The sequence below is a fragment of the Homalodisca vitripennis genome, chromosome 3, assembly GCF_021130785.1.
Source record: "Homalodisca vitripennis isolate AUS2020 chromosome 3, UT_GWSS_2.1, whole genome shotgun sequence".
NCBI lineage: Eukaryota > Metazoa > Arthropoda > Insecta > Hemiptera > Cicadellidae > Homalodisca > Homalodisca vitripennis.
This window is the reverse complement of record NC_060209.1, coordinates 32,087,588-32,104,913: the sequence shown is the minus strand read 5'-3', so window position 1 is coordinate 32,104,913 and position 17,326 is coordinate 32,087,588. Positions and strand designations below refer to the sequence as shown.

Here is a 17,326-nt window from a genome sequence, read left to right as displayed (position 1 = left end):
AAAATTCACAAATAACACTATAATTACATAATATGTAAGCATTAACATACAAGCACATCTTTAAAAGGCTTATATAAATACAAAATTTACAAAGTATTACATAAAAATATATTTATTTCATAACTTTCGATACGAAAGATGAGCATTCAGATACTTCAGGCACCTGACTATAGAATGTGTTGTTTCATATCATATTATCAATATAATCTTCACCAAACATGAGTCTTGTTTCTCATTTTATATTAAAACATTGTTTTCTTATGTGTTTTTTAATAACAGAAGCTTATTATTAAATCACAACAGATATATTGTTGAGAAATAGTGTTGAGATTCATTATAGATGAGTTAATTTTATTGCCAATATAGTGGAGAAACCAATATTTTAATTGTGACTTAAAGATTTTTAACTATTTTTAGTAGTTTTACTGATGTCACATGAATTAACCAATATTGTTGTTTATTATACTTCGTACGTAATAGTTGTAGATTCTGGTGCCAGTTATGTATGGTATATCTAAAATTAGTTTTTGACATCTAAGACATTAGAAATATTAGGAATTTTAATTGACATTTTTAAAATAAATTTCTTTAATTCTTGAAAAGAGTAATTTTAAACATAACTTTAAGTGAAAAAAATCAACTTATCAGTTGCTTGAACAAATTTGTTACCACATTTGTTACCACTCATTGTGCATACTATACTAGAAACGAACATTTACTTTAAAAATTTGTATTGGATGATTTACTAAATGTAATGACAAAACAAAATAGGTGGTATTCCGTGGGTGCTGGATGAAACAAAACACACTCACAAAAATACTATATGAAAATCCAGGTGGACCAAATAGTGGTAGGAAAGAGTTAAAAACACTAGACTGAAATCTATGGATTCTATCTGTATTAGCCAGAACGGTGAAAAATACACAGAAAAAATACTGCAACCAGTCTATAGTGTTGATGACTGTGACACTTTTCACACTAGTATGGCGTGTCACTTATAGCAGTTCTCATTACTAAAAATAATATTTAATTTATTTCACATTCGTAACTGCAAATTTACCGAGATCTAAGATTTTTGGGTTACCAATCAGCTCTGAATACAAAATTCCTATGCCAAACCAGGTGGAAAATATTTCTACCTGTTCAATGCCATTTTCATTAAATAATTGGAATATTATATATTTATTAAATAGAAAGTTTCAAAACAAATCAAGAATATTCATGTGATAATTTGTTTGAATTGTATTAAGTAAGGAGTCTAACAGGAATAGTGGTTGGTATACGTATTATTGACACTTAAGTGCTATGGTGACATAGTTTTATCTCTAGATTTTACTTTAAAATACAATTTTTGTCACCAATTATAGTCATAGTTTTATCTCTAGATTTTACTTTAAAATACTATTTTTGTCACCAATAGTCATTGATTTTATAAGAGAGAACTTCTATGATGCTGATTTGACATTACTGCACAACATATTACAGATTTAGGTGTTAAGTCATCGCTCAGTCACAGTGCATTTTACTCGGTTAACTACAACTCTAACAAGTTTTATAATTTAGGTTTGATTTAATAGGGCTAAAAACCAAGGATTATAACTAATGGATAGGAAAATCAGCTGGCTTACTTTGAAGGAAGTTTTTAAGATAAGCTTGCTGATTTTTCTATCTATTAGTACTAATCCTATTAATATTTTAAATGTGGAACTTTATGAAGAACAATGTTTGGATATTTGTATGTTTATATGTTTAATACTCAATCACACAAAATCTAGTGGGCAGATTTAGAAAAAAATGTGGCATGTATATCACAAATCACAATAATACATGGACACATTTTTATTCTGAAACTCCACTTATTACGAAATACTTATTCCAAAATTTTGTATTTGCATGAACAAAATATTACCTGTCGTAGTACGTTGCAAATAGTTATACCAGTAGTAGCATCTAACTTTTACTATAGATGGCAGTAGTGACGTTTTTTTTTTGGATACTCAAAATTAGTTTTCTTTGATATTGTGGGACGAAATATTTACAGTAACTAAAGGAGCAAAAACCAAGGGGCCGAGCACCAATGTAAATCAACAAGCCATTCGGTCTGTAACTAAAATTTGAGGAAACTAATGAGTGCAGTGGGGTGTGATCGTTGCAAATGGAATCACAAAACAATGCACAAAATTTGTATGGCAGAAAACTATTGTGTAAAAATTGGATCCCCTCCCCCCACAGGTTTGCACTGATTTATACAATACTGTTTAGATATATTAAAATTTATATTATTCCTAGATAGAACCAAGAAAATAGGTTGATATAGCGAACGGAGATTGGAAAACAAGGGCATACAGTGTACTGTATCAAGATAACACCATTAGAATTCATATATTTGAAGTACTAATACTGAGGGTACCAGCAAAGAAAGCGAGCTGAGTGGTCCGCAAAGAAGGAGACATACATTTCATTTTAGGCAATCAAAATTATTATAAACGTTATTCGAACATCGTGACAGTTAAATAAGGTTTTTATATGTAGGTGTGTGTGTGTGTGTGTCCACATGTTATCTTAAGAAGCGTTTGATGTACAGTGCAGAGATTTATCACCAATGAGGGTCTATTGAAGAGTAAGAGACACCCAGAAGTTAGGTTTTTCACTCTATCCCTTATATAGAAATTGATTACAAGTGCTGGAAGTAGATGCTTTTTTAACCAGAGACTTCTTATGTATATATATATAATATATATATATAGGGGTAGCACATTCACCCGGCAAGTGAGAGATCCGGGTTCGACTCCCGGCGGAGCAAGTACTTTTTGCGATTCAATGTTTATTGAAATTAAATAAGGCAATTGCCGTTTATACAATTTAATGTAAATATATATATTATTATATATATATTATATATTAATAAAAAATGTCTTTCAATAAATACAAAATTAAGACACTACAAAACAGTTGCTCTGCCACAAATTACACACGTAAGTGAAACAATATTTAAAACAACAAATACTATTGCAATAGATAAGGTTCTTAAGATGGAGAGAAGAATAGTCAGAACTTGCTTAAACAAAAACTATCAAGTAGACGGAGTTTGGAGACTAGCTTCCAATGAAACAGTCTACAAAAATATAGAACCCATTACAAGTATAATTAAAAAGAAACGAATATCATTCCTGGGGCATTTGTTAAGAACACCTGAAAATAGAATTAGCAGGAAAATAGTAGAAAAACTGTGGTATAGTAAAAGTGACATTAAATGGATCACAGAATATTAAAAGAAGATATGAGAGAATTACAAATTACAGTAGAGGATTTAAAACACAAGACAAACACATTGAAGATATTGAATGACAAATACTCTACACTACAGCTGAAAAGAAACAAACAACGAATAGGAAGAGTGGTTCCGGAGGAGGAAAGGAAATTACGCTCGGAAAGGATGAAGAAATATTGGGTGGATAAAAGAAGAAAGGCTAGAAAATATAAAGTGACTAAAGTGGTCCAATGTAGGCCATAAAATTATAAATAAATAAATATATATATATATATTTACATAAGTGACGGAAATATTATTAATTCAAACAACCAGAAGTGATCCTACTTGTGCAAAACTTGCAATAAATGCCAGTTGCAATTTTGTTTAGTCTCTCGTCCTCTTAACCATAAACAGTGCAATAACATCAACTTAATACATTCCTAATTATATTTAAAAATCATCATAGGACTCCATCATATTACATTACAAACGCTTTCAATAAAAGTGCCTCCACATTAACCTAAAACATTTCAAGTGTTAATGAAATCATTGGAGCTGTTCTATTAAATATCATGGTAATTCAATGTATTTCACTAGTACTTATAAAAACTGTTTCACTCTTCGACTTAAGGGCCTCAAAATAAAGCTCTTTAAAGTTAAGTCCAATTATTCAAAAATGGATCAGAATATTGAAATATCTTCCAGTGATCATTACTTATCTTGGGCGAGTTCGGTATATCATTTAAAAAAAGATATAACTGATGTCCCAGTTATTCAACAGGAAATTGTGTGCGGAGCCGCAGGTAACTACTATAGTTTACATATTGACAGAGCTAAATGACAAAACACTACAAATGTATGGTAAATGTTGTGATAGAAATGTTTTCCCAACACCATTTCACTAGTTTTGGTGATATCCACTAGCCCAAAAATCAATTTAAAAAATAAAATACACTACAGTAGAATTTGCCAACAGAACAAATTCTGTTCATTTAAACAAAATTTCTTTTTTCTAACATTGCATTGTTCAAATATGGATGTAAACAGAAAACAGAGGAAACACAAACTGTACAGAGATGGAAGCATGCATGAGGGGGGGCACTCTTAGGACAAACTATCAAGCAAAGCTCCCATAACCTCAGGATGGGGCAATAACAGTTCTTAAAGTAGATGAAATTGTGATTGTATTTGTGCTATAATAAAAGAAATGTCAGCAAGATGAGGGGACAAAACAGAGTATATTAACCAAAACAATAAAAAAGAAAACAATCCTGCTTCCAGCACACGCTATTCAGATAAGTCTTTAGTTCTGAAACTAGAATTTTATAAATATGAACCCTTGCCTGCAAGTGTAAAAAAATTTATTTCTGTCATTGGGTCACACAGAAGTCACAAACACTGTGCACTTTTTATGTGTATACAGTAAAACCCCGCTTAACCAAACTTCACTTAACCGAAACCTGACAACTGAAGCACTCGGCCAATTATATACACCGGATAATTATAATGCACCCGCAAGGTGCGGTTGATGACCTGCCCGGCCAAATCGGCCTGTCTTGTGATTCATATGCAAACATGTTACACACCCTGCACGGGGAAGAGGGGATGGTTGCTTTGTCTATTAGTCATTTACTCCAGTTACTGTTCATAGCACGTGCGCATAAAGTAGTATTCTATAGTTGATTTGTGGCAAAATCCTCTCATGCAACACCTGCTGATTTTTTGCTGCTTAAACGATGTAGAGACAAAGCAGCTTGTAAACGACGTGAAGAAAATGTCCAGAACAAAATATCAGATTATTTTGTTAAACATTAGGCTATATAAATGTACAAATTCATTTATTGTAGAAAATACAACTAATATTCACAGTAAAAGAGGTGTTACGTGTTTTACTTGAAGAAATATACCTTACAATATCTACCATGGCTTGTCCAAAATAGTTCCACCCCCATTATTTCGGATAAGAGAGGTTTTACTGTAGTAATATTGTGTTTGATCCAAAACTAATAAAAAATAAATTGGACTGTGGTGAAAAAAAAAGTTTAAATGCTCAAAGATTAATAACAAAAGAAATTGCACCTGCACAACAAATATAACATAGGTAAGAATGAAAAACACAAATCTTATACGATGTAATGCGCTAATTCATACCATGGTTTCTGTACTTCAACCTCCATGCTATTTATACAATCTTATTATTTTGTTATCTACTGGCTTAACACAGGTAACCTGTTACACCATAAATTTACCCAAAAATAATTATAACTCGAGTGTAATTAGTTTAAAGATGTTTTATTACCTTTATTATTAAAAAGTTTCATAAATTTATTTTTATTTTTTTACTATTACATAACTGGAGTGTTATGCTAAAATCCACTATTATTGTAGTTAATACATAGCTAGCAATACATCGCTGGTTAATTCATGAAAAAATGAGAAACAAGAATACTGTAAGAATTACATAAGTTTAGATACAAGCTTTTATTGCTTTATATTTATTTAAAACATTAAACACAACATTGAAATGATTCAATTTAAAAGAAAACAAGATAATTTGTACTATAAATCTGTAGAATACGATTCAACAAGTAGTACATAGAAGAACAAAATGTAAAACGCTAAACTTGATCAAGAATTTGTTTATGTTGATTTGTGTGCACAGTGACATTCCAGCCTTGTTGTACACCTAAGAATCAGTTAGTGATACCTTAACAAAACAATATAATTCGTATGTATGATTTTCATCAAGCTTAGCCTATTATTAATGATTAAAAACTGTGATTAATGTTAGTAATATGGTTGGACCATAGACAACAAAAGACCAATAGATGTAACATAGCTAAACGCAACATGAAGCCAAGAAAATGGTGCGCCTACAACAAGATGGCGGCGGCCATAAATGAGTCATCCTAGTGGCAGGCGTAAGACCAGCCTTCCCTCGCTCTCGGCAGGTGTACATCCCTCACTCATACATCACGTGCAGTCTATATGCATACTGTACAGATCATGTATCACTACTAATTGATCACACTTTGTAAAGTACTTAAAATTTATTGTAATTCCTCGTTTAGTAAAACCATGCATATTTCATGTGTTGTCACTTGAAAACTCAAGTAAACTGTAAAGGATTACCTACCATGAGTAAGTTAACTGTATTTACTAGATACATCACATATTATTGATAAAAGCAATGTAAAGTTAAATTATCACAAGGTTAAATTTATGAATGGATTAGTTTACAATTCTATGTTAGTTACAAACGGGCCAAAATTATTACTACGTTACTTATTACCTTTGTGCTAATATTATTCAAAATTAATGAACTTGTTTGATGAATCTTTAAAAATAACAACAAATTAGGTTACTTGATTGAGTATAGCCTACAGGGTGTTTTGAGACCATCTTTAGAGTTAGTGCACAGTTTAATGGAAGAAACAATTGTAAATTGTTTTCATCAAACAAACCCAAAAATTTAACTGTGTATATATTTAGCCTTAAAATTATGCTGTTTGGCATCAATCAAGTATAACTTTTTATGTTTCTAAATTAATGAGAAAATGGAATTATTTATAAACATAATTATATAATTTCCAGTTAATTTGAATTCTTTGAATGATTTTATCGTTGAAATCACATTAATCAAACAGGAATTTGTAATTGTGAATTATAATATGTAACCTACGTTTTGCCATAAAATTGAATTATTTGGTATTAAATAAGTTTCTTGTCTTTCTGTTTCCATTATGAGTATAATGTGAACAAGGCCTGTGTTACAGTCACACTAAGCAAATGTTGATTAGGTGTTAATCAACATGTTGAAATGTTCTGCATGTCTAATCATCAGATTAAGTACTAAACTTTTTTCACACATTCATAGGACACAACTTTAGCAAACAAGCCTAAGTGTGAAGTGTGTACACTTGTTTAATAAAAACAATTTCACATTTATGCACAGATTTTGTGAAATTGTTAAATGAGCTTTATATGACAGGTTCCTGTTTAGGTAGCTTAGCTTATTATCCATAAACTCTAGAAATTGTTTATTTTTGTAATATTTAGCTTATTACAGTAAGTAGCTAAATATGAACTAATGCGTTACTTGAATGGAAATAATAATAATGATATCTTCAAAGCTCACGATGGGAGGCTCTCAAGAGAACTGTAGCATACCGGTATATCGATCGGCTTGATATTAAAACTCTCCCATTCAACCTAAAATATTGACGAAACTACTCCAGTTAAATTTTTCCAGTAATATGATTCAGACAGTTGAACTCTATGACTACGAATTCCACCGTTTTTAAACTCACCTATTCAAAAAACAAAAAAGTAGCAACCAACAAACTTTTTCGTGTTACATTTCAAATCTTATACGAATATTTTGACATTATTTGACTACTTAAAATATAAATTAACAGTTATTTAGCTTTTGGATGGTACCATTAGTGTCCTTGACTTATCATCTTTATTATGCCAAGTTTAAAACGATATCTTTATTCTAGGTAAAAGCTAGATCATGAGTTATTTGAAATAGGAACATTGACATTTTGCATGTTTCTGAGCCTAATTTTACTTTTCTTATCTACAACAAGATGGCAGACATGGGTTCCACTGCTGTAATACTAGTTATATAGGCATAGTGCACCTATTGGTCTTATGTACTCTATGGTTTGAACCTTACAAAAGTACAAGTATTGCAAGAGCCACTTATTCCATGTCCTCGTCACTATCGCTGGTGGTTATAGCGTACGATGTGGCCAGGGAACTCAGTATGTGACCAGGACCCTGTTCTCTCGTTGGGCCACTCGAGTACTGCTGTAAAACCTCCCCTAGGCCCAACATGCCGAATGTAGGCACCACATAGCGGTCATTCGACCCCTCGTATCTATAGGATGGGGAGCGCATGAGATATGTCTGTTCACGGCTGTATCGTGGTGCGTATTGGTTCACGTTACGCGGGAGTGTGCGTGAGTAGTGTGTGTATTGGTGGTGGTGGGCAGTCGAGCGGCGTGGTAAGCTAGCGTAATAGAAGTAAGGCTCTGGTCTGTACGCACCATTGATAGATGGTGCCACAGCACTGCAGACAGCAGGTAAGTTGGTGGGGGCAGGAGGAGTGGTGGGAGGTGTGGTCGGACTGCCCGCCTCTGGACTACCCTCCCCCACAGTCACACCATTCTGCAACAAACCGCAATAATAATTATAATCTCTAACATCATAACATTCGTAATCCATGTATAAGATTTGTAAATGTTAAAAATTCAATCAGATGATGTAGTGGTTAGAGTGCCTGAATTTGAAATTCAAGAGATGAACCTTTCTCTTGGAATATCAAGATTTGATTGAGATATATATAAATAATTGAAATCTTTAGAAGAAATCTAAAAGGAAAAATAAATTATTTAATAATAAAAGCATGGTATTTGTAAATTTTTGTACAAAGTGGTGGATAAATTGTTAACGTTAAATAATAGAGGGCCTATAATTTGAGACGTCTCATTTAAAGATCTAATAATGTTCTATAACTGTGTCTTAAAAATTGAATATTAATTGTGTTGATAATATGAATAATTAATATAATCATTAATTGATGTTACTGGTAAGAATAACTTCATTTCTTTAAAAAACATTACATGTTCATTTATGTATTTGTTTCTTTATATAATGCTGTTGTTGAAGTTCATGTTTTATAGTTATAAAGCTTTTTTAGAATACTTTTTATGATAGTAATGCAATAATTAATCAGCAACATAAATTCTAACCTTTATAAATGACTGTATACTATTACACATTCATAAAATACAACAATAAATCAAATAATTTAATTAAGATTGAAATTAAATCTCAGACAAATAGGTCTGATGTGATATCTTTGATTAAAACAATCATGTTTACAATCATTAAAAATGCTTAATATATGATCAAATGCTCCAAAAAAAAATAAAAAAATAAAAATCCAAAAAAAAACTTTTTCATTTTATTGGAGCGTTTGATCATATATTAAGCATTTAGAATTTCCAATAAGAAGACGCTGGTAAAATGTAATCATTAAAAAGTTTTAAAACGTCAGTTTCTGTATTTTTTGTATGTCTATATGATTTTTTAAAGCTCAAAAAATATTTAAATATACATTTCAATACATTTAATTTTGATTTTTAAATAAATTTGTTAATGAAGAGACTTGATTAAACCCTATTAAATACTGCCTATTTTATCTATCTACCCAGGAGACTATACTTCCTTCATCTATCATTTACAAACAAAGCAATATACATTAAATGACCGGCTATAGGAAAAAAAGATGGTAAATTTACTCAAGGAATCTTCTGAAGTAAAAAAACCCATCAGAAACATTTTTGGAAGTTACGAAACACATTCAAAGTAATATTTAATAGTTTGTGGCTACCTGAATGACCTGTGGCAGAGAGCCGTACGTCCGACTGTTGACAATGACCGCACCTGGTCTTGTGTCGGCCTCTCCTAGGAACTCGGTGGTCACCAGGCCCCTGCGGTCTATTAACCATAATCAAGATTACTGCACTTTTCCGGAAATTCTATGGTGCCATTTCAGCCAAATGTATGGTACTTTACCTCGTCAACAGTTCCATAATTCATTTTTGTAGAATTCTTACTACATGACAAAAATCCTATCGTCAGGGGTATCAAAATGCAGAAGTCAAATAATAATTTAAAAAACATGTAAAACCACTCGATAATACATGTTTTATTTGTTCAATTGTGTTATTATGTGGTTTTACGTGTTTATTAAATGATTTCTTCCGCATTTTTCTACACCTAACGATAGGACTTTTTTCCCGAAACATGTACTGAGAATTCTACCAAAGCGAATTTTATAACTGTTGACAAGGTAAAGTACCATATATTTGTCTATAGTTATGGTTTGTACAAACATGGATTTCTATTACCATTTCAATTAAATGTACTCAATCAAGTTTTTTAACTTTAGTATTTCAACATTAAAAAATGACACTGTCATTACTACCCCAAAGAATTAATATAATGCACAATTGCTTTGGTAACTTGGTTTCATTAGTTCGTAAACCTGTCTAATACCTCCTTAATAAATAACACAATTTTATTAAGAGGTATATTGAATATTTCCATAGATATGCAGTGCTAATGATGGGATCGAGTTCGTAACAGTCGACTGAAAAGACGCAATCAGCAAGTTTTTTCACTGCCTAATAGCTAAACTGATAGCCGTTCAACCTTTAACAAAGAGATTATCTGTTCTGTATACTGTTCAAGATCAAAGGCTAAGTTAAATGTATAAACTGAATTACACAGATCATCTATGTGTTATTATCAGTCAAAAACTTTTTTTCAATTTTACAACATTATACAATCTTAATAAAAACTGTCAATTACATTCATTTCCATCTAAGATGATAATTTAATACGATTTTATCATTACGTCAATAAGCAAGCTACAATTACATAATCCACACAAGAAAACCAACTTGGAAAAATTTGTAGTATTTCTTACAATATACAACATTACTTAATGTTTATAACAAAAGAAATGATCATACATGCTATTTAATTAAGCATTCACATAAAACTTTAAAATATTGATTTGATAAGATTATAACATGTTTTTAATACTTAATTGAACTTTAAGAAGATATTAACAAAATTATACAAACCTTAATAATAGATGTATCCTATATTTCCTAGCTTTTGAGCCCCACAGGGTTCTTCCTTACGTTGTTTTAATTTTTTTTTTTATTTTGAGTTTATGACTTGTCTTGTTTGATTAATGCAAAAAATGCACTTCTTCCTTAAAAAACATTTTTAAATGTTACTGATAACTTTTATCACTTTAAAAATTTAGTATAGAATATAGTACCTTACAAATCTTAGTGTTGAATCTGTTAATTTTAATTTTATACAAAAAGAACATATAATTCCAAAACATATAGGGAATAGTTTTGAAATACAATTAAACACACTATTAAATTGGGGCTTTTGTATTATATAAGGCAAGATTTCTAAAACAAAACGTTTATATAGACTAAATCAGGTAGAATACAAGAAATGCAATACTAGTTTTATATTTAACAGTGCCAAGAGTCAGGCCTAATCATAAGCTCACAGTGAACCTTTTTGCAAACCTTTCATACAGAAAATGTCAACTGAAGTTGATTAATACATGATTACATATAATTTAGAGTTTTATAACCTAAAGAAAATTATCAATCCATTACCCATTAGCATGATGACTGTTTGAGTTATATTACCAAGAATCATTACAGTTAAATTAACCTAAAAATATAACTTTTCAAAAGGATGTTCCATATACAATGACAAAAATACAACATTTCAAATTATACCTCTCAATCGTGGTTAGATTTGTGGACATTTTTCATAAATTTAATTAAAACAGGTAAAAACTTGCTTGTAAAATTTTGTACAAATTCACATCCGTAAGTACATTTAGTAATGAATAACACAACCTTTTTTGTGAACTAACGCACTTTTATATAGTTTGAAATAATTACTAAAATATTCAGAGGAAATGTATATATTTTTTATCTTTCTTTCATAAGAGATTTAAATGGAACCTCTGATATAAAAACAGCTAACAACAGCTGTGAACAACAACAGTATAGTGATCACGTACCGATGAGGCTGGGAGGGGAGGGAGCACATAAGACGTGACAGCAGTTGGAGCAGACATTCCCGTAACTGTACGGATTGAAACTGGCCTGACCTCGCTTCGACGCGAAAGCTCCTTTTATCTACAAAGCAACAATATTTTACACCTTGTGTTAATTTTTAAATAACTTATCACTGTTACTAAATATGATAATAGTATTTTGTAACATTATTTCATTTAATTAACCATTGCAGATCACTGATGAAATTTTTCGTCATGCAGTAGCTAGATCAGGTGATGAACTCAAGTCGCAAAAGCAATAAACTTTTAATTTTACCTCATAAACAGTCCTAATAATGTCTTGTAGATTGTGTGAACATCATGATTGTGTCTACTGAATGTTTGAACGGTCTTTCTTTAGTTTTCTCCAACACATTTGTAAATATTCTATAGATTGCAATTGTATATAGAAGTTAAAGAATCAGCTGAATTTACTCTCTACTATCTAGTGCTACTGATGTATTGTTTTCTTCAGCTGATTTCAACAACAACTAGTTTATGCTTTACGGTATCGGCTGTGTGTATTTTTATGTGCTGTTAATAATAGTAATAATACTATAAATGATAATATAAACACAGGACAGTTTGATACACTGCACCATTACTGTTCTGCTGCCAACGTGTAAATTAATTCACGCCTGCTGGGATACCAGCGACCAAAAAAATGGATCCATAATGGGTTAAGATTAATTAAATATTTTAAAACTTATCAATCATATATGTAATTTTAAATCTAGTGTGTTACAAAATAATTGTTTTATTTAAGTTTGGTACTGTTCATAATTGTAATACTTATAATATACTTTTAATAGTTATAATTTTTTTTAGTTTGTATTAATTTTTTTAACATACTCGTATATACTATAATAGTTTTAATACTTTCAAAACAAATCAAACACATATATGCCTTTCAAGTTTGTATTAATTTTGTATCAACACAATATTAAGACCATGAAAACAATATACTTCTTCCTAATACAGTCACATATAGCCTATGGCATTGCTGTCTATAGGGCTACTATTAAAACAAACCTAGACAAAATTTTAATAGCACAAAAAACAAACAAATCATATTATAAGTGGGATGATTCTATGAGGAATGCTTTTGTTGATTTTGGAGTCATGGTCGTTTATGGTATGTATATTTATCAAACTATATTACATTTCAGAGCAACTCAAGAATCAACTACAGAAGTCAACACAAATCATCACCATTAAAACACTAAATCATTCCCTGATTAAAACAGACCAAATTTGAAATGTTATAAAAAAACTAACCTACATTTGACAATATTTTAAATTAAAATTACCAAACATTATAAAAAGAAGATAACGTAAGTATTTTTTAGAATAAACTAAATTATATCCTATGTCTTACAGTCACTCTTTTTATGGCACTGATGAATTTTTATGTGCAGTTATTTCAATGTTTTGTCTAGAATAAAAAATAGTAATATCTAATTATGTAATAATTAGTTTATATTGACACTATTCCTGTAAAAACACATATAAAAACAATTTGAGTAAAGAAATTTTTAATTCAATTGAATTCAATAATGTGAAGCTTGAAGCCAAAGTTTTAATCAAGGTGTTCCTGAAATAGGTTTCCAAATTATTCGTTGCAAATGTCTGTAATCCTGTCCTTTCCGTTCATCTTAACTCATTTACTTATAAACTTATTTTAGAATCTCAGCAGGGTTTGGTTTTGTAGTTGCTTGGGAATCTGGTCAATGTTTTGCATTTGTTGACAGTAAAGTGCCTACTGTATTATGTTTTCAACAAATTGTGAACTCTTCAATATTCTAAGATGAGGGAATACTGATGATGAAATCATTGTGACCTTACAATTAAGTTGCTAGATAGACAGTGGCATCCACCAACACCCGTTTTTAATTTGTTCCACACAAATCTAGTATATTTGGCAATTATTACGTACTATAAAGTTTTATAACATTACAAATTTGATCTCTATACATAATAACTATACCTAGCAATTAATATGTTAACTAAACAAATTGACCAAACAATATTTGGTACCAGGTGTCGGCCCGATGTCTTAGGCTGAGCTGTAAGTTTGAACCAATGTAGCATACTGTGTTAGTTTATTGAGAGTGTTAAATCACTAGGAGAAACCAACAATTTAGGTAAGGAAAACCTATAGAGAATGCTATGACATTATTGTGAATGATGAAGAAAATAGCAGATTAAATTAAAAATAAATAATATCTTTAGTAAGAGCGGCTTCCAGTAACAAAGACTGTTTTCAAAACAACTTTTGCCCAGTGATTCTTAAAAAACAAAATTACAATGTATTGTTTTCTATACACTACTACAATTTACAGTTTATTCAAAAAAATAACATAGACAAATTGAAAATAAGCTGTAATTTACTGTAGAACAATGTTTATTTGACTTCTAAAACTTTTTTAACATAATTTCTCAAAATCACATGATAACGCATTATATATCTGAGGGTCAAAGAACAAAAAACTCCCTTACCTCATTTTCAGCTAAACGTGAGACAACAACATACTGTCCTTTCTGGTTTAGCACCCTAAATTACTTTACCTTACTAACTTACGTTTAAGAAAGGAGGGCTTATCTATTTCAATAACTCTATGAACAATTCATGTGCACTGAACATCGCATCGGTCTTTGATCCACATAATTCTAATTTCCTTACAATACTTTTAAATGTTGTCATACTATATATACTTTTAAATGTTGTTTAAGATTATATACAAATCTGAGTGTAGCATTTTGCAATTGTGTAAGGATGACTAGATTTTCTATATGACCTAACAAAATTCCAAATTGGGGAAACAATAAATTTTACTATTTTAAGTTTGTTTTGCCACGGGCAGCACATGTCAGTATATTCAATGCTTTAAATATAAACCATGTAAAACAGCATAAAGTAATCTTTATTCTGAATTTCCCCAGGAGAAAAAAATATCAAAATACGTAACAGAACACTTTGATGAATTCACCTCAAAGCACACAGCTTTGAATGATCAGAATTGACCAACTGCATAGAATTTGGATTTGAGAATGGTGAATAGGAGAGAACAATTACAATCTAAGATTGGCTAAAAAAATCAGAATCCACAGAATTGACAACTCCTGAAAAGTCCATGGCAGCTAGAACATTTTTAAGGTTCCTGTCCCTCTTTATAAGAAGCTGATTGATAATATGTAAAAAAAGAGCAGATGTAGGGCTAAACCCTCTCCTAAATCCAGATTGTATGTCAGAAAGTATTTCTTAAAAAAAAAGACTCGGACTTTATGTTTTTGGCAGTGGAATAATAATACAATTTTTCACAACACAAGAAAGCAACCAATTGACAGCAACTTGATGACCAACTTCCCAATTGCTCAGACAGCAGGGAGTACATGTTTTAATCATTAGTATAGATAGGTTAGGTTCACACCATAACCTCTAATTTTTTTTTTTTTTTTGTAATTCATAATGCTTTGAATAACAAGACTCACTACAATAGAATACAGGAGAATAAACACTTCACTCTTGAGAATACATGAACAAGATTTAACAAGTGTACGATAAATCTGCATATTTAAGTAAAAGTGAATTGATGGTTTTGACTTTCTATTGAACACTGAAGAGCAGCGACTCTACAGTAAATACGTAAACCTGTACTGACATCTTCGTTGGTAGTCTGGTTGGAGGTGGTGAGATACGTGTGAAATCCAGCCAACCCCAAGACACTCCAAACGCTGAAGAAACACACAACGACAACGATCACACTCGATGGTGATTCCTTCACAGCATCAAAGAAGAGTCGGTCATCTTTCGTTACTGAAATCAAACAATAATATTATTTAAAATATTGCCCTGTCATCTTAGAGACATTAACAAAATGGACAAATTTGTTATAATTGTAAAATGTTAAAAGTGGACTAATATATGATTTTATATTTCAGTGTTACAATTTTTATCACTGTTTGTAAATTCCGATTTAATTGAGCTAAAATTACGGATTAAAAAAAATCATATATTTTGCTGTATAAGATAAACAAAACAATTTTATTGATTTTATTTCAAAAATATGATTACGAAAACAAATTTACCAACTTAGTTTTCTTAAAATAGATATTAAAAATGTGTCAATTGTAAAAAAGCTAACATTAAATAGTTTGTTGAACAAATTTATTCAGGACTTGCACAAATATGATACCATTCTTTAATATGAAACGTATCTGTTGTATGTTCTTGTTGTCTGAGCAGCTATGTATCTAGTGAAATTAATAATAAAATTATAAAAAAACACAATTCATTTGAGCCTTTTGGGGTTTTCACTTTAATAGTGCTTCAAACCGTTTTTTTTTTTTTTTTAATAGGTTTGCTACAACAAATGTTAAAAACAAAATAAAATATAGCTTTGTAGTTATTTTTATTATATATTATATTATATAGAACAGTTTAAAAGTTACCTAATAATATATACTATTATGTCAATTGCTCTACAGTTTCAGGAAATACAGAAAATATGGAAATGAAATTATTTGATATTATTCTATTTTACAGTTTTTAGACAGATGAGAAGCCTGATTCTACAGTCCTTAAGACCTCTTACCGATTCTACAGTCCTTAAGGCCTCTTAACTATTTAGTGATTGAACAGCAGCCCTGAATCATCATGTCCTCTCGAGACGTGGGCTTTGATAAAGAAAGTTTATCGGCTTTCCCGACAAGTAGTAGTAGTCCATGTACGTTAAATCCAGGGATCTGGGTGGATAGTTGGCTGGTCCACCTCTCGCAATTCATTTTTGAAGATTTCCTTAACCAAAAAAGATTCCATAAGTAATTTGTGAGGAAGTTTTACATATTTCCATCTAAGTGTCCTTCGGAAAAAGAAAGGACCAACAATTTGGTTACCAATAGTACTAACCAGTTATTGAGGATCCTGTACCTTTGCTTGTCTAACTCTTGGATTTAGTGGGGATTCTCAACATTTCAGAACCTCACGTTGTGAAAGTTTAGTTTTCCATTGCTCAAAAAGGTTGCTTTGTCGCACTGTAACATCTTGCAAAAATAGAAAATATTATTCATCTTTGTGCATTTTATCAAGGACCCACAAACAAAAGTTCATTCTTAGAAGGTAGTCATCTCCATTTGGTTCTGATGTAGTGAAATCCCATATGGATGAATTTTATTGTCTTTAACGATCCTGAGTACTGATGGTTGGCTAATTTCTGCATCGGTAGCCACTCTTCCAGTTGAGCCACGTTGATTGAGCTGAACCGCAGCCAAAACATCTGGTGCCTTATCATCCCTTACAGGCCTATTGAGCTGTTTCCCTTTGTTGTGATTCAGTTGTATATTTCCAGTTTTATGGACACGACTAGCAAGTCATGTCATTGCAGTCACAAATTTAT

At 30.9% G+C, this 17,326-nt stretch overlaps 1 protein-coding gene across 2 annotated transcripts in view; it reads right to left on the bottom strand.

Annotated features, from left to right (window-relative positions):
* Positions 1–17,326, bottom strand: part of LOC124356771 (palmitoyltransferase ZDHHC9-like) — a 53,786-nt gene that overhangs the window by 10,163 nt on the left and 26,297 nt on the right. For both annotated transcript variants that reach the window (XM_046807960.1, XM_046807962.1), the window contains exons 5-8: positions 15,593–15,747; positions 11,895–12,012; positions 9,657–9,763; positions 8,308–8,428 (exon numbers count right to left, since the gene is read on the bottom strand). In XM_046807960.1, coding sequence (XP_046663916.1) covers positions 8,308–8,428; positions 9,657–9,763; positions 11,895–12,012; positions 15,593–15,747 — 501 coding nt within the window. The remainder of the gene's footprint in view (positions 1–8,307; positions 8,429–9,656; positions 9,764–11,894; positions 12,013–15,592; positions 15,748–17,326) is intronic.